At 39.6% G+C, this 19,179-nt stretch overlaps 1 protein-coding gene across 3 annotated transcripts in view; it reads right to left on the bottom strand.

Annotated features, from left to right (window-relative positions):
* RASA3 (RAS p21 protein activator 3) overlaps positions 1 to 19,179 on the bottom strand; it is a 170,994-nt gene that overhangs the window by 78,021 nt on the left and 73,794 nt on the right. For all 3 annotated transcript variants that reach the window (XM_059839625.1, XM_059839626.1, XM_059839624.1), the window contains exons 2-3: positions 14,062 to 14,179; positions 2,657 to 2,760 (exon numbers count right to left, since the gene is read on the bottom strand). In XM_059839625.1, coding sequence (XP_059695608.1) covers positions 2,657 to 2,760; positions 14,062 to 14,138 — 181 coding nt within the window. In that variant the 5' untranslated portion in view covers positions 14,139 to 14,179. The remainder of the gene's footprint in view (positions 1 to 2,656; positions 2,761 to 14,061; positions 14,180 to 19,179) is intronic.

Below are 19,179 nucleotides of genomic sequence, written 5' to 3'. Positions count from 1 at the left end.
CAAGCAGAACTTAGAGAGTAGTATCAAACTGACAGTAATTCTGGATTTTTTTCCCCTCCTCTCCACTGCTATTTATCACACTTCCATATCTTTGAAATTCTTTTCAAAACATGTCTCAATAAGGAGGAAGGGAAACAGAAGGAGGAGGAGAGGAAAATACTACAATATTCAATATGCACTGTAAAATCTCAATATAGGCAGGAAACACCAGAGTTTTGACTTCTAGTGCTACATCAACACTGACACCAAGCTATGTGGTTTGGTTGACGTGCTAGGGAGAAGGAACGGCATCCAGGGGGGCTTGGACAAGTTGAAGAGGTGGGACAATGGGAGATTCATGAAGTTTAATGAGGCTAAGTACAAGGTCCTGCATATGGGTCAGGGCAATCAGAAGTTCAAACACAGGGTGGGTAGAGAATAGATTCAGAGCAGCCCTGAAGAGAAGGACTTGGCGGTGCTGGTGGACAAGAAGCTCAATGATCCAGCAATGTGCACCTCAAATTTCCAAGGCAAGTGTGTCCTGGGGCTGCAACAAAAGCAGTGTGACCAGCAGGTCTAGAGAGGCGATTCTGACCCTCTAACTCTACTCTTGTGAGACTCCAGCTGGTGTACTTTGTCCAGGTCTCGGGGCCCCCAACACAAGAAGGATGTGGACCTGCTGGAATGAGTCCAGAGGAAGGTCACTAAGCTGATCAGGGGGCTGGAGCACCTCTCCTATGAAGACAGGGTGCTCAACCTGGAGAAGACATGGCTCCAAGGAGATTTTCCAGCTGCCTCTCAGTGCCTGAAGTGGGCCAACAAGAAGGCTGGAGAAGGACTTTTTGTAGGGAATGTAGTGATAGGACAAGGGGAATGGCCTTAAATGAAGAGTAGCTTTAGAGCAGACATTAGGAATGAATTCTTTTCTGTGAGGCACTGGAATAGGTTGCCCAGAGAAGCTCTGGATGCCCCATCCCTGGAACTGTTCAATGCAAGCTAGATGAAGCTATCAGCAACCTGGTCTAATGGAAGGCGTCCACTTCACCATGCTTCAACTGAGATATTGAAATTAAATGGCCTTTAAGGTCCCTTCCAATCCAGGCCTTTCTATCATCCTAAGATCAGTACAGCAACACGCCAGTTTGCCTACCTGTGGATTCTGCAACACATACAAAAGTTAACATTGCTATTTCCTGAAGAGAGTGAAAAATGAAAACTTCATCAATCATTCAAGCATGCAAACAAAAGTCTTTATACTTTCTGCATGTCCCCTTCACAAACTGCTCCAAGTACCTTTAAGATTACTCTAGCAACTCCTGAATAATTCCCTTCCACCATGAGAGCTTGATTGTAAAAACATGAACTTAGAGAAGTGAAAATATTTTTGTCTTTTCCATATTTCCTATCTGCAATTTAACCTGTCTGACATGTATTAAGTGGTTCAAGAGATTGTTTTCCCAAGCAAACGAGTTAAGCCCTGAGCAAGAAAAGTCCCTGGCCTGTTGTTGGGTCACTGCAGCTGCTGAAAACTGGTGACACACAAGAGATCAGATAATTTCAACAATGAAAAACTCATCAGTTGAAAGAAGGGAGCTGTTACTTTCAAAGTACAAGGGAAACTAGACATTAGAGAGAACAAAAAGCTTGCCAAAAGCTCACTCAACAATCAGAAATCGACCCCCTCCTCACCAGGATGCTACACACACATGAGCTCACTTACAGACAAAGAGAATGATGACCTACTTTCCTAGCTCATATGTAAAACAATAATTAAAGAAAAAGCTTGTGACTGCATGACAAATTACTATAATGTAAAGATACATGTAAAATATCTGCACCACCACTCCATGGTTTAAGATAAAAAATTTTATGCCATTATGCAAACTGTTGCTCAACATCTGACAACTTCCTCTCCACAACCTCTGTCAAGATAGCTATAGCCATCTATTTCAAAAGAGATGAATAACTGAAAAAAAAAAAGTCCAAAGTGTTCAAGTGACTTAAAATAGAAACTGTTCCCCTCAATAACAACTAAGCTTTTACAAAGTTTTTATCCCCAGAGAGAAAAATTGAGTGTTACGCAATTTGCTGCAGATGAAATACACAGCAAATAATATCTAGAAAAGCAGCAGTCTTGTCAATCTCAAACAGGCACTGGAAGTCTTTTAGAGCTATTCTGTAGGTGACAGCTTGCTCTGATACACTCCACAAAACTCTGTCATCATTGTACTTGGGTTACCTAGAGCCAGTAGCTATTCCTCTGCTTGCTGTTAAGGTAGCCATGGTTTAACAATACTGCACACACGCAAGTGTGGGGGCCCTGGAACACTGCAAGACTAATGGCCCTGCACTTAGAAAAAATAAAAAGTAACACTTACAGCAACAAATGTGAGGTTGTCAACATTTAAATAAGGTTTTGTAGCCTGTTTTAGTTAAACTGCAATCTGCATTCACTATCACAAAAGAGAGTGCTTTTCTCCCCAACTTTTTAATACATAATATTGAAGGCATTTTTGACAACTGACAAAAGAAGGACAATACTGAGCAGCACTTACCACTAATCATCATCAGTCCTATCAAGACACTCCCCCCCCAACTCCAAAGACTGCAAATGATGTAAAAGTTAGAATTTAAGAGAAATAAGCTGTAAGGAAAGTAGTAATTTATGAACACATACCTATGATGGAATCCCTTCGAAAAACATCTCTGTCAAAAATATAAAATGACAGATGGCGAAACGTCCGAGGAATTTCACAGTAAAAGTCTTCTCCATAGAAGGGGCTGAGTGAACAACAAAAAAAACCAACATACACAAACACATACACACACACAAAAAAAAAAGGGAAATAGATTAGTGTTGGTATCCTGGACAAGCTGGTGCATTTATATTTCACACCCAGAACATCACTCTGGACTGTGATGTTCCTTCCCACCACTGAATGTTCACTTTTAAGCACTGTTACATTTTGACTCTTCCTAAATATCTTAAATGCTCACAGAACAAGATTTTAATGAGCAAAAAAGAACAGATACTTCTTTCTATCTGGAAAACAAGTATCCCTTTACAAAGGGGGCAAAGACCACAATATTTGTTAACATACAGTGCCTTGAAGGGTACAGAGAGGCCTCTGCTGCCAAAGAATGCTTACAGTAGACCATTAGGATAGAGACCACAAAAGCATACTGAACAGGATGGGAAAAACACAGTATGGTTCATGGCTTTTTTTTTTTTTTTTAAAGCATTTAGTATACTTAAGATAAAATGCCTACAGCCATTGCATCTTTTCTCATCTCCTGCAAAGTTTATTTAAAGTCAGACTCAGTCAACTGACGGTAACTACGCCTTGGAGCTGCCACCATGCTTGTTACCTCAGAACACTGAGTATCTATTTTTGCATAGTGGAATTGTATAGTTTTGGTTTTGTATTTTTACAGTAAGACTTTTTTTTTTTTTTTTAAGGCATTAAAAAAAATAAGAAAGTACTATCTCAGCATGAAAAGCTTCTTATGGACCTAAGGGGCTTTCTTTGGATCCTACCAATTTAAATGGTGGAAAAAATTCTCAGACACCTGACAGCAATGCTTTCAGTTTCATTCTATCAAATTATATGGTTAAGGATTTACTCCTAGGAACTGTAAGCATATATAAACATTATTTATTCATTGACAGGTCCACCATTTTACATAGACCTTTCATTCCCAGTCACTCATGCTTCAGTAGATCTAAATGAGTGGATGCAATTCAAGTCACATGGACAAATACAGCAAGCATGCAGATGTAGACTTAAAACTAAATCTAATTCCAACAGGCCAAAAGCCAGCAAGTTTTTTCTTCCCCTCTTAAACACAGACCTCCTTATTGCCTTGAGCTCAAAAATGAGACAATTGTGCTGTAGTTTTAATCACTATTAAAAATTTTTATGTTAGAAATTTAGATAAGCAAAAGTTATTAACAATTCCTTGAATAAACTTTTAAATTTTTCAGAATTTTGTCAGGAAAGGTCATTTCCCTGGCTTCTTTCAGGGATGTTTTACACCATCGTATGTTTTTGCTTGTATTTCTGCCTGTGGGAAAAATACACTCCCTCAGAATCACCACGTTCCCTCAAAGGATAGCTGACAAGTCTCCCTTAAACCACAAAGACACTGCAAATTAGCTCATCAGTCTGTGTTTGAAGGGAAAATGACACAATAATTTCATTAAATCATGAGACATCACTCTGGATTCACCAAGAACATTATTTAAGTCACTACTCCACTAGCCACAAAGAACACGTGTTGGATGAACAACAAAGCCCAAGGCATACCCACAGGTTAAACCTACACGACTGAAATGGTTTCCCATTCCTTGAAAAAAATGCACCCAAGTTACAAGAACCAATGTGAGGCCCACTCAGCCATGCCTACTGGGAAGGCAGGGGAGGAAAACCTGACAGCTGGAAACAGCAGCTGGTTTGATTCCTTGTCCCAACTGCCCCATGCAATTCAGCACTCTCTGTTACATCCTCTCTACCCATTCTGCTCTGACAAGTTTCATTTGGAAGCAAGAATTTCACAGCCACCACTTCAGGCCCAAAATACCTTAATTCTTAGTTAAAAGGAGCTTCTACCAAACTGGGAACTGCAGGACTGTCCCAGCAGCCATGCTTCTGCTGGCAGCCCTGAGGGCCTCGCTCTGTGCACATCACTTGGTGCACGTTTTCACATGCAGGCTTAACCCTAGGGGGCCAAACAAATGCATTAATATTGCCCAAATACCTAGTGCATTATACATGCAAAACACTTTCATCATTCTGAGCTTTAATACTCTATTCAACCTTAAAATTGTCCTTTCTGCTGGAAGAACATGACAAATGAATTTATTCACTCGTGACCTTAGAATGAAACGATACTTAATGAACTGTAGATTATTTATCCAATCCTCTATCAACAATATAAGGGAAGCTTCACTGTACTGCAAGTCTAAATGCAATATAAATACAAGTGACTTAGACTGAGTATAATTTAATGATTCTGGGGGGAAGAGCAGGGAAGAGACATCAACTGGAACCTTTGGCAAGTCCCCCCCATTAATGTTTGCCATGGGTGTTGAACAGAGGCAGAAGTCAACTAAGATCACACCACAGCAAAACAAATAAGAGTCAGAAAAGCAGTGTGGACAACAGGAGGTACCTAGCCCAATGCACAGAATCAAAAAGAGACTAATTACAGAAGAAATGCTGTGAAGGCAGACTTTGCCATGCAGGGACCATATCAGGTCACTACTACTGGCACAAGGTTTATTAGTCTAAGTAGTGCAGTCTGAGCCACCATCAACAGAAGAGAAGCATTGTTCTGCTCTTGGCTTCTCCCCTCTGAGATCTTGAACCCCTTGTAGACTCACAACGTCTCATCACTCAGGTAACACCCCTGAGGTGCACCGGCTCTTAATTAATTTAAGCAAGCAGATTTCCAACACAAGCATACTCACTCTGCACTGGGTAATTAGCCAGCAAAGTTTTCATTGTAAGAATACACATCAAGATAAATCTGGAATGTTCCCAACCCAATCTTGTGTAGCTCTGCAGAAACAGTAACTTCTTTCTAAAGGAATCAAACACAACCCCACAAATACTTCCAGCTTCCATTTAAATGTGTGCTTTTTCTCCATGTATCTCTTCAGAACAGTACTCGCTTTGTCTCCCACCAAGACCTGAAGAGCAAGAGGTCGCAGCAGTCAAATCCCATGATATATTTCCCAAGCTAACTTATCTTGAGCGAGAACCCCAGGGCTCCAGAATGGTTTTTCCAAAACAACAGCTAAATCCCTCCCAGAGCATCTCCTCTCTCTGAAAAGCCAGAATTTGTCGGATGGGGATTCAGTGAGTACTTTTATTTTGACAGAGCAATTAATAAAAAGCAACAACATCTGCCTACCCAGCCCTCAGGAGTCTGACAACATCCTCCAAAACAAATACTGGAATTAGCCCGGCTGAAAACTCAGAAATCTTTCAAGAACCAAGTGAGTTCAGATTCAGCTTACAGTTTTTGAGCTGAACTTTCCTTGTAGATGAATCAGCCCTACACTCAAGAGAAATTTTAATCATTCAAAGTGGAGAAGTTGACAATGAGAGCCTCCTCCCCAACCCAGTCAGCACAGACTGCACATGAATATGATCACAAGGGAAGGGCATGGCCAAGACCAGTGCTGTCATTATTTCAGTTTCTTCTGGACTTCAAACAAGTGATGGGATGTAACTGCTGAGAGCAGGAACTTGCAAGGCCAAATCAGTGCATCTCCGAAAATGCAATTCAGCTCCTTCCAAGCAGAACATAACTGCATTTTCAAACCCAGGTTCTTCAGTAAAGGACTAGTAAATTCAGAACAGCTCTGCTAATTCTCTTTTAGCTTTGCCATCCCAGCAACAAAAAGAGTATCAGTGCAGGAATCAGCTAGGCTTTAGTTATGAAACAGGGCTTGTTCTTAAGTCACTGTCTCTTGTTTTCCTGATGGGGTTAGACATGGAGAAAGATCTGTACCAATTTTTAAATCTTTGCTCCAAGCTTTCAGGCACACAAGGGCCTGATTAGCCTTCTATTTCACATACTCTCCTTCACTCTCATTTCTCTTTCAGTACATGCACATACCTTAATATGTCCTGAAAGAGGGAAGCCCAAGCTCAGCAGTCCTTGTTCCTTAGGAAGCACAGGGCTCTCTTAATGCACAGCTTTTGTACAGCCTCTATCTATCAACACATACACTGAACAATCTCTCCTCAGGAGACTTTCCCTCGTATGCTTCCACAGCTCTCCCCACAGAAGAGACACACCCAAAAAATGAAGTCAGACAGAAGCATAAACAGTGCAACCTGTCTGAGCCTTCAGGCATACTCACTCTCCCTCTCACCAAAAACTTGCTTGTTATGAATGCTTATGGCATGGGAGCAAGGTATGTTTTCTTGGAATACCAAGAAAACAAAACTAAAAAAGGTCCCTCTAGGTATTGTTTCACTCACTTAGAGCTTTCCAGCCCTCCCCATTTCAAGGTATCAATTTTTCAATGTCTTCTAATGCATGTTTTGGCAGTGGATATTTTCAGGAGGAGACAGGGAAAGAGAAGAGAAACAAAAATTACTGCACAGATCAAGTGGAATGAAAGCAAATAATGAAGAGAATCCTTACTTCAAAAACAATAAACTCTCTAAAAAGGGTTCAAAAATTGTTAACATTTACATTTCTTACTAAATTCCAGAACCACACTTGCAACTTTATTTCATAGCTTCATATATCTACTGATATCATCACAATATTAACAGAGAGGAAGAGATTTCATAAAACAAATGTTAGTGTAAAAACATTTCTTTAGTTTCAGGCTGTGTTACAAAACCTCATGCTTGTTTTTCAATACTTAGGATTCGCTAAAGCAGTTTTGTTTCTGTGTTGGCGCCAGTACTTCAGTGGATGAAGTGAAAGAGTTGCATGATGAATAATAATGAAACCCCTCAAACCAGAATTCTTTGTGTATGGATTTTTTTTTAAACTGCTTTTGTGATTAAAAGTAAGGACTATTAACATGCCACAGACAACTCCACATCCTTTGACTATTTTAAAAGGTTTAGAAATACTGAATTCATCCTGCTGCATGAACTGAACACCAGAGTTCACATCACCATGTGAGCAGGAAGCAAAATCAGTCTGTACAAAGGAGCACACTTGTTTGTTTCTACTACTAAGCTTTTTCTACTACTTGGCTAATACTTTTTATGCTATGCTTTGCAGCATATGTAAGGGAGTGGGGTAGAAGAGAAGAGGTTTATTCAAAGCAGATACAGCAAGCCAAATAAAATCTGAATGCACTTCAGTCTCCTACTAGACACAAAAGTAGAAGACAGCAGGCAAGTAAGACAGGCTCTGTAAAAGTTGGTAGGTGTCACAGTAGCTTTCTGACACAATTTTTTAAAAATTACTAATATTATATTTGAAGAACAGATTTGGCAGAGGACAGGCAGCAGGAAGTATATGGCACAGGAGGCAATATCTAAATCCAAACATACCACTTATGCCCACTGTTGAGAGTGCTAGCTGCAGTCTACCAGACACCCACTAAGCCTAAGTGAAATTTTTCTCATGTCACTGTGCAGAGACACTCAGATGAACAGTGCTTTGTTACACCCATACCCACTCCTACTACACAGAGAAAAAAATAAAGCAGCATGCATTTTCTCAATCCTGTGCTCAGAAGAGACAGACAGACACATGAGCTATAGTTATCAACCTCACTTGACAGTTGCTGGTTTGGCTCAATGAGGCTTACAAGGATTATGATAAACTGAAGCAGCAGCCATTTGGCCCCTGGTCACCTCCCAAAATATTCTGTAAGATGACACACACAAACAGCAGAAGTCACATTACAGCTGCATTTACTTTTTTTTTAATCACTCCAAGTAGCCTACAACACCAACAATTGTTACTCATATGGGTGGCTTTTCATATAGATAAACGCTCTCATTCATAAACCCTGCCTTGGGTCTCAAGGTTCACTTCATTCTCCTTCTTCCATTAAGTCTTGCTTCCCTTACTGGCACTCTTCCCAGCTATATTACTTCCCTGCACAGCCATGCAGTCCTTGGCTTCAATAATATCCCTGACCAGGCTGAAGCTGTACCCCTACCAATCTTAGTCCTTTCCCTTAGAGGCTTGGGGTGTTCCAGAAGTGAAGTTTATTGTCATCAGGAATTCAAGCCACTGTTAGGTGCTGTCACATGCAGAAGACAGCAGACCCTGGGAACCTGCAGGAGTGAAGCTGCAGAACACACTACAGCATCCACCTTAAGGCCTCTCTGCTTAAGGCATCTGGGCTGGGGAAAGCTGTTATTTCAAGGAGGTGAGTTGGCAGTGTAAGAATGTAGAAACGGCTAACTGAGCTAACTCAGATACAACGGCTAATTTTGGCAACATTCCAACTAAGGGAAACAACTTTGTGTTTAAATTTTCAGAAGTGGCCTGCATCCAAGATGTTATCAGAACATGAGAAGTTTAGCTACACAGCCATGAACTCCAAACACACTGGGAAAAAGGATTTAAGCAAACCTAGAATTAGAAAATAGAATTAAATATGGCAGTAGAATAACTTAATGAAAGTTCTGAGAGCTACTGGCTGAATTTGTTAACCTGATCTAATTCTGAAACAAACACAGAGTAACCACCTATTAAAGAGAGCACAGCCTTAACTATGAATTTACAGCACAATTCAATATACAGTCACAAGCACATGCAGACTTGCAGTTCTCATTGTTATGTTCACCAGAGACTAGCCAAAAAAAAAAAAAAATCAGGGGTGGGAAAGTGGGGTAAGTGCCTATGGCTTCATTTGCTGTTTCATTCAGGCTCTGATCACTATGTTTAGCACGTGAAAAATTCCTCAGTGAAATAGTGGTGAACTAAATAATCACAGACTCAAGATGCTTGGCTCACCTCTCTAAAGCACGCACTGTCAGACATTTGATTCTTAGCGTACGACAGATTTTGCCTTTATTCATATCCTTGAAACAAATTTAGAGATGTCACATTCCTTCCATTCTTCACCTATGATTTGAGAAGCTGCCCTGATTTCCTGTTGCAGCTGACACTGCCCTTTAAGTGAATGGGCACATATGATGCAAACTGCAAAGTCAGTCTTAACACCAACAATCCAAGAAAGTTCATCCTCAGGAAATATCTGTAGCTAGGAAACACTCCTGGATGGTGGAGCCTGAAGCAGGGAAAGCTACTAATGGGGTAAGATAAATGGTTTATTGAGCAAAGGGAATTAATAGGCAAAATTCTTGTCAGGCTGTTTACTTGCAGAGCTAAGGAAAATTTGTAGAGCTCTGCATTTTAAAAAACAGTCATTCTAACATGCTCCTTAGGACATAAAATACACGAGTCCCTTCACGTACATCTTTGCTAGGTTATATGGAATGGATCCAAAACTATTCAGTTTTTGTAGATGATGGTAATACAAATATTGAATGACAAATACAAAACAGAGAAGCATATTAAATCCTGGCTCTAACTGACCTCTCCCTCATATCTTATGACTTGCATGTGACCTTCTTAGAATTTAGCAAAAGCTTGTGCCAAGTTTACAAAAACAGTGCTGCTTGAACAGTTCAAGATTCTCTCCCTGAGAACCTGGATTTCTTGGTCTGACCAATTCACATATTCACTATTCTTGCCCAACGAACCCCAGAGAAGTGGGATGATTCTGAACTACCCATATAAACAGCACTTACATGTTGCTCTGTGGTTTTATAGGAAGGCCTGCCTCAGTGGTAACCAACCCTGGACTTGTTTCAGTCAGACACTACTAAGTTTATCACAGCAGCCCTCAAAATCTTCCAGCACAAGGCAGCAGTGCCCACCATCCAGTTTAACAGCAGCCAAGAGGCTGGATGGCAGGAACAATTTAAGTTCTATGTTGTAATTTATGAGCCCCACCTGACTGCTGAACAGAGGAGGTAAGATTCACCATGCTGGCTCCTCTCAGTTTTTGAGACACACATTTAGATAAAGGGCATCAAGCTCATAGATATTCTCTTCAGAGCACTGGTAAGGGCACTTGACTGGGCAACAGGATGTGCTGGTTCAATTCTTTTGAGTTCTGAATGATTCATGCATTGTTGATTTAAAAGGTTACTGCTCTCAGCTGTCTTCTCATGCCTCCACCACAGGCTAATAAAGAAAGAAAATATGTTGCAGAAGATTAGGACAAAGCTCAGGGAGGCAACTTCTTACACTGTCCCAGCATAAAACAGGAGAGGATGAGTCAGAGTCTGAAGGTTCTATAACAGATATTCCAACTAAGCCAGAATTGGACATTCATCCAAGTCCCTCTGGGAAGGAGAGATAACTGCTTCCTTTTTTCCATCTGCCAGTTCTATTTAAGCTTTACACCAGGAGCAGGCCTGCATGGAAAAATATACATTTATGCAATGCCTAGTAGAAGTCTAAAGAAGCTCAACTGAGAAAAAAAATGGGGGGGAGGGAGGAGAAACAGTTATTCCCAATTACACAAGACATTGTATCAATTACAAGCCTTTGCATGAAGGTGAGGGAAAAAACATTCGGAAATGCTGCAAAAGATGGGCTTCTCCAGGATAAATCTGAACAAGACATCATTCCAGAATCAGTAGTGCTAGGGCTGCACATGAAAGACCTCCTAATTCAGATTTTCACACCAAGTATCTTGTTTTCTATAGACTACATAAAAGTAATTTTTTTTGAGCTTACTGGAAGATGAGGGAGTTATCAGCTTTAGTAAAAATACAAGAAATACTTAAAACTTTATAGCAAGCCAGTCCTGTGCCAAACACTAAGTGACAGGAAGTAGAAACCAGGTATGAATAACAGACCAGAGCCAGTGATCTCTCCTGCAAACTGTAGAGGAGAACTGTGTCAAGCTGTGCCACCCAGCCATGCAGTGTTTCAGGGAGTCCTCAATTAATTTAGTCAAGCATTGGCCCAGCTTCACAACCCTGTTCCCAAACACTATGTATCACTGCAGCAATACCTCACAAAAACAGACCAACACAATTCATGATTAAGCTGGCAAGTGCCTGCCAAAGGAGCACTGTACATGAGAGCAGGAACTTCTCTGCTGCACAGAAATTCCATGGCCCATAGGGCACAGAAGCCTCACCCGCCCAATAACTCAATCAATGGGTTAAATCCATCTACAAACAAGCATTACAGGATGGGACAGCATGACTGGCTCCTCATCCCAGAATCCTACAAAAAACAATGGGCAACTGCAGTAGGGTCTGGTATTATTTGAAAAACATCTTCTGGAAATCTATGTATGCATTTGTTTTAAAAAATGTAAACACAGTCATGAAAGATAGAATAGCTGTTTGAGTGTGCCTCATGAATCAAGAGCAATTTCTACCCACAGACTGGGAACACATCCTAGGATTACCACTCATGTATTTGGGATTTTTGTCTGCTTCTTTTTTTATGGCCCAGAAAAACAAAGACAGGGCTAAATGCAAAACTGAGTTGATATCAACGTCTATAAGTGGATATTCAGAGACTGTAAAAGCAGCAGGTTTTTCAAAAATAGTATTTGAGAACACAAGCTCACACAGGGAGAAGGCAGGCTCCCACTGACTAGAAGAAAGAATGATGAAGGAGACCATCTTTAGTCAGGCCTTAGATCAAAGAAAATAGGCCCATAATGGGATTTTGAGAGGTCATCTGGTCCCACCTCTGTTTCAAAGCTGCAAGATCCCTATTATTTAGTTGAGACAGATCATATAGAACCTATTAAAAGCCATCAGCAACAAACACAAAAAATAACAAAATCTACTCCAGTGCTTCAGAACCTTTAGCAGAGATTTTTCTTCACAGTTAACCTTAACCTCGACTTCCTTTCCCACTGCAATTTGAGTTTGTTATTACTTGCAATATCCATACTGGACAGACAGACCAGTTCCCCACCTCTCAAATTTTTGTTTTGGTGGGGGGGTTTGTTTGAGGTTCAGGTTTTTTGTTTTGGTTTTTTTGTTGGTTTGGAGTTTTTTTGGTTTTGTTTGTTTGTATTTTTTTTGTTAATTTTTTTTTAATTTACATATGTATGCCTACTCTCATCCCTCTTCTCTAGGATAAACAATTTCAATATTTCAATCTTTCCTCACCAGTTATGTTCTCCAGACCTCTGATCATTGCTCAGTTCTCCCTGAATTTGCCTCAATTAACAAAATCAACTTAGTCCTGTCAGGAAACCAGAAACCTTCCAATTTTGCACAGCCTCATGTACCTCTCCATCTGTATTAGACAATCCAAAAACAGATGCAACTTTTCCCACTGAAGGAATTATACTTGTTGCTTATTTTTATTACCACGAGTTTATTTTTTCAATAGAAAAATGCTTGAATTAATTCAAGGAAATTACATAACTATTCTCACACATCCTCACTTCCTATCTTCCATTTCCCTGTGAAGCACTAATGATCATCCAGAAAAAAAATTTTTTAAAATCTCAAAAACAACACTGAAATGTATTGGATTCACAAAATCAGTTCAAAAAAAACAACTGGTTCAGGGCTATTTGATTTAGGGGCACTACATATCAGCTATAGGGGTGAAGAAGAAAGCATACAGACCAATTTTTGCTTTTTGTTTGTATACTACAAATAAAAGAGCACTAGCATCATCACTCAAACACAGCACGGCTTGAAGATGACAAAAAGCTGTGTGAAAGAACAATAAAAGAGACTTACAGGAACAAATCCCACTCACATTCCTGAAATGTGTCAGGTACTTCTGAGCAGTTGGGAGCAAGGTCTAGAAATACTTCCTGAAGTACATTATTTGCAATAACAAGACAAATGGCAAATTCCTAACTTATTACTCAAATTGGGAAAAGGGTGAGAGTTATCGCTTAAGATAGAAGTTATGAACTTGATTGTTCCTGGCTGCTTCTTTCCTCTCCACTCAAAAAAAAGCCTTGCTTGCCACAATATACATATATGCCCAGCCTAGTTCCCTTTATATTTTTTTTTTAATGTCTAAGGATTCCCAGAAGAAAGCATTTTAACTTTTACTACATGCTTCTCATTCTGTTTCATTCTACATTTGACCTCTGCAATCTCATAGGAAGTGTCCAAGATAATCAGACAGGCATCTTATGTTCAAACCTCTCCTTTCAGTTACAGCCTTGTGACAGGAAAAAAAATAAAATTCTTAACTCAACTCCCTAGGGCAGCCAGACAAATGCAAAATTCTAAGCCTAGAAAGATGCAAAATGGAGTTTAGTGAACCTTTTCTAAATTGAGATTTTAAAAACTTAGGGAAGTACAAAACAAATACTGCAGAAAGAAAGAAGCACTGGTGGTACATTGTTAGGGAAAAAATTAATATGGATTGCCTTGGTGAAGGCATTTTCCCATAAATACAGGAAGGAATCATGACATCACTGATTTTACCACTAGTGTTTTTAAAATGGAAGAAGAATCCTATTCATCCTCTCTTCTCCCCTCAAGAAAGTATCTTTGTAATATTAAACAAACCTAGTTAGCAGACAATTAGAAGAGTCAACAGAACATTTATAGATGTATGTGTTACCATAATGACTTCTCCACTATTTTGGTCCTGAAAACCTCCTCCTGGTCCAGGTTTACAGTACAGTAGCAATCCCTCATCTTGTTTGGCCCCGGATATGTAGGAAGATTTTTGGCTTCACCTAAAGACAAGAAAGAAAAAACCAGAAAGATTAAAATGCTATCATAAATTAGTCATCTGTCAACTACTGCAGTGTCAGCAACATGGCTAAAGAAAAGTATTATATTTTCCTTCTCAAATGTGAAGTCTCTATTAAACTTTGCAGCAGTCTCCTGTTTTCAATGCAGCAGGTCCTGATCAGGTTTAGAGCTCAGCTAAGAACTCAAAAGTCTATTGCATCCAATTTATTCACATGTATTTGGATGCAGACTATCTCTGTTTAGGTTTTGATCAATGTTCCCCTAAGATACCAAGAACACCACACAACATAGCAACCAAGCTTTTCAACACATCCCACTGATTTTATCCTGAAGTCATTTCCAGAACACAGCAAATGAGCTGCGCAGATCACAGCTCCACCACTCACCACGGATGTGGAGATGGAAAACAGTCACTTGAGTTATAGCCGACAGCCTTAGATCACAAGCTGGACTTCAAAGCACTCTGATGGGACAATTAACACTTGTGAAGCTGCCTAAGGTCCTTGCACAAAGGTACCATGCAAGTCATGAATATTCTTCATAATAAACATTTGTTTCAAAACTACAGCATGAAGTAAGTACTATAATTAACAACAACAAAAAGGACAGGACTGAGGAATTCAGGATAACCAAGAGACTAGCAGACCCAAGTGTATGAAACAAGAACAAAACCACAGTTTTCCCCTCTACATATTCATTAACAACCAAAGCCAAGCATTAAACTTCTTCAGCTGACTGATAAAAATCAAAACTCCCCAACAGGAAACTGGACAATGCCCCTCATCATTTTGCTAAAGTGTTTATCACTACATGGATGAGTGATTTAGTTCTAGAGACAAAATTCAGACCTAAATGTAAGTCTGCAATGCACACGGTCTTATTTACTGTCACTCTTCCAGTAGCTGGAGATTATTAGCACATAGCATGGGTACTAGGTCATTCTATCCTGGTAAAAATATAAGGAGTAAGACTAAAACTGCACAGACCAAGGGAACATAGGCTTGTTTGCCAGGACAGAAGGAACTCTAAATGGTGGTAACAAATATAACTTTTTATCCAACCTCCGCAGCTCAGCTTAAGCGCACTTTCCTAGACACATTGTTTCCCAGTCTCTGGCTCCCAAATAGCTCCATACTAATAACAGAATCTCCTTGGTTTTTTCAACCCTATCTTCAGTAAAGACATACTTGTTCCTTTTGGCAGATTTGTTCCACAGCAATCTGATGCATGTGCCTGTAAACACTGAAGATGCACAGTAAGGAAATGCTGAGCCACCCTGCACCCTCAGCTATTAAGGAAAGGCATAAAATGACACAGGACTCCACATCTTCCTGCCTATGATCTCTTTCTGGCACACTGTTCACACACTTTTGCTAACTGACCCATGGCATGCCCTTGGAAACATCACACAACCACATTTTTCAAAAATGGCTTGTATATGGGTCACTATATGTGCATGTTTTCTAAAGCTAACCATGGAGCATATATAGAGGCACTAAAAAGGGACTTGAAACTGTTGCTTCAGACAGTAATGCCTCACTTCAGAGTGAGGCATTACTGTTTTTTCTCTCAGCTCAGCTGATACAACTTGATATCATTCTTCCCACTTCCTTCAGAATTGTGAGACACTGGATTAAAAAAAGCTGTCTCCACTGTAATTCGAAGGTGTGACTGGAACATCTGTTGGCACACTCAGTGTGGTGTTAAACTAAGCTGAAGTGTTAGCAATAGTTCAACTGCAGCAGCTCTAGACAAAAATATACTGAGGATTATTGATAGCTTGCTCAGTCTGCACTGAAGTCTATCCTGCCATACTAAACCTCCAAGTTTTATTCTTGTTAGTCTGAGTTCAAGCAAGCCACAAATCAAATGTCCTATTCTCACACAGACTGAGGCCTCCAAGTCTGTCTTCTCTCCTCAAGCAATCAAATTCCTGTTAATTTTTCTTCAATAAAGTCACATGAGACCAGCCTCTTTCCTGGATAACAGGGTACAGTTCCCCAAAGACACAGTGTCAACAGGAAGTGTTTCAATAGCAGACTGATAAGGAAGTCTTCCTCCAGGGCTGGCACACTGTTCTCACGGTTCTTCCAAGAGAAAGAAACAAATTTTCAAGCTCAAAATCAAACCAAAACAGTAACACAGCTTCCCTTTTCCTTCACTCTTCCACTTCCTACTTCAAGACTAATACATCACATGAAACCAAACCTCTATTTTTCATCTTAATTTCCACTTTTTTTATGTGCACAATATTCACTTAAGCACTTAAAGGTAATAGTTATGTCAAGTATTCTAAGAACCACGTTTTGAAAACTCAGTTCTCTTCTTTCTTAAGACTTACAATAGGAAAGCCCACAATATTGAAACCTAAATGCAGTGTAAAGGAAGACACCATTTAGCATCACTGGAAAATGGCTGCCTGCATAGTCTGTACAGCAAATGAAAGGTCACCACCATCACAATAGTAGAAAGTGCACAGAGGGAAGATAGAGGGAGTAGACATTTTACACTAATTTCTTTCTTCAAAACGAAATAGACCCTGGGAAACCATAGACACTAGTACAAGGGATTAGCTGACCAACCCAATATATTAATCATGTTACTGACTTGAGTAGCTAACAAAAAAAAAAAAAACCAACCTGTTTCTTCCCAACACCGGCAGCAGCCAATGGCTGTTTAGATTCCTCCAGCACTGAGCAGTCGAGAAAGAAAAATTTATCAAGCTTTCAAGCATAGCTAAAGACTCAGCTCTCTACCCAGACATAAGTAAACCAATGTGCTCTGTTAGAGCTTCAGTTGCTCTTTAGATTCCTCCAAGACAAAAAAGTTCCCTCTGTGGCACTGTTTTGCCATCTACAATGAAGCTGAAAAAGAAAGCCCTTAATACATGATACAGTCATGCAACATTTCCATTTTCTCAAAAAACAGAGCTGACAAGATCATTAATTTTGGGCAGGAATTTAATCACTTAACCCATCTGTGCAGAAGAGACATCTTCATCAATTGCATTTTCACAAGCCAACTCCCACGTTTTTTCCTTCCTTCCTTCTTCATATGTGTGAAGTACCTGTACACTGGAGAACTTGGAGAGGGTTTGCAGATCAAAGGTCAATACACTCACCTTTAAAACCTTCAGTTTTCCACTTCCACTAAGAAGAAATGGAATGCTTCTTAAGATGTCTAAGACCCTGACAGTTTAGACTACACAAGCACTTGGTTTTGGAGCATAAGGCTTCCATTTGAAGCCACAGCAGCAGAATAATCTGTTCAAGTTTGCAATAGCTTTTCCCCCTATCCCTGCACTTCCAATGTACATGGGTCCCAATTTAACTGTGCGCCAAACTCAATTTAGCACCTAAGTACTTAAACCTAGCAAAGCTGATTTCAGCTGCGGAAAAGTTAACGTTGGTATTTTAGACGAGTCTTAAAAAAAGACGGTACAATTCTGAATATGTCACTGGCTTGCTATCTTCTCCCCATTCTCCTCATAGAATTACTACAAGGTTGCTACAGCTCAAAAATAGACTACCACAGCAGCACAGATAACTTAGCTTGAGCCAGGCACAGGGAATGCAACAAGCTGGAAGAAGATGAAGGACAAACTCAAAATTGTATTTATCTTCCTTGTTCTTTCCAATGTTGCATATTCCTGCCCTGCTAAAAAATCAGCAATCAAAGGACAGCAAGTTAAAAGGGCTCACCTACACATATGGTAAGGAAGGGCACTGGGAACATAACTGGTAAGAGCTAAAAACACTTTGAAAAAGCTTATAGGAATAAATATATACATACATTTCCTTATGGTTTTCCTACTTGAATTTTTTGAAGCATCTAGTACTTTAAATTGAATTTAGATACTCGCCACTGTCATCATCTTTGTTTCTGATATATTTCCCCAGATGCAACTTTCTGAAAAGCAAAGACTACATGACAGCCACGTATTATATCTACCTTTTGCAACAAATTTCCTGCTCTTGTGCTGCCAAATATTGGGTCACCAGCACACATCTGCCAATCTGAATGCATTAAGGAAGATTTTGTAATGCATTAACAAATTTAGCTTGCTGCTTACTAGCAGCAACATAATTGACCACGATGGCGTGAGAGAGCCATTTCTCAAACTGTTTCAGAAAACAAACAAGCAAACAGAAACCTACTTCCAAAAAAGAAACCCAATAAAAGCAGCTGAGCTTTCAATACCAGAGCATTTGACTTCAGGGAGAATGCTGAAAGACTTAAGTACAGAAACAAAACACCTAAAATCTGAAAAGGCCATCATATCCAAACCCACAACAATCCACTTTGTTTCTACTACATTCAGGAAAGCACCCTCCAAAGAAGCTTGCAAGGAAGCATTTCAAGAACAAAAACAGAGCAGCAATGTATGTCAAGAATGAAAAGCTTCTCCTGTTCTCATTTAAGCTCTATCTCAATAGAGATGCTGGAAATCTTGAAAAATTATCACAGGCATTCCTTTCAAGTTTTCTTTCTTCTGAAAAAGCATTATTGATTGAACACCCACAGATCAAGCAAAAACAGAAAATGAAAAATATATGTACACCCAGACCTCTGATTACCACAATTTATGCTTAAAAAGCTACTCATGCACAAAATTCAGCATATATGTAAAATATCAAGACGACAGCAAGTTTCTAACTAATACTTAATTTGACTTGAAACATAAATATAATACCACTCAATGTTGATTAACACACACAGGAATACCTAGAATTTCGTGCCTATGCATTAAATTTTAACTGAACAGAAACAGTTGCATTTATGTTGAATGCTGAGAAAGCAGTTCATTTTCTTGCAAATAAAAGATCATCTTTTTTGCAGATGAGATGGGGACTAGGGGAGGGATAGGACTGCAATACCTCAGGAAGAATATATTGAGAAAATAATCCCTTTTAGTATTGAAATGGTCACAGCTGAAAAACTTTCATCTGCATTAGAAACCAATTTTGCTACTGAACAGCTA

This window comes from Haemorhous mexicanus, chromosome 2, assembly GCF_027477595.1.
Source record: "Haemorhous mexicanus isolate bHaeMex1 chromosome 2, bHaeMex1.pri, whole genome shotgun sequence".
NCBI classification, from domain to species: domain Eukaryota; kingdom Metazoa; phylum Chordata; class Aves; order Passeriformes; family Fringillidae; genus Haemorhous; species Haemorhous mexicanus.
Note: the sequence above shows the minus strand (reverse complement) of the source record. Positions and strands in the feature narration are given on the sequence as shown.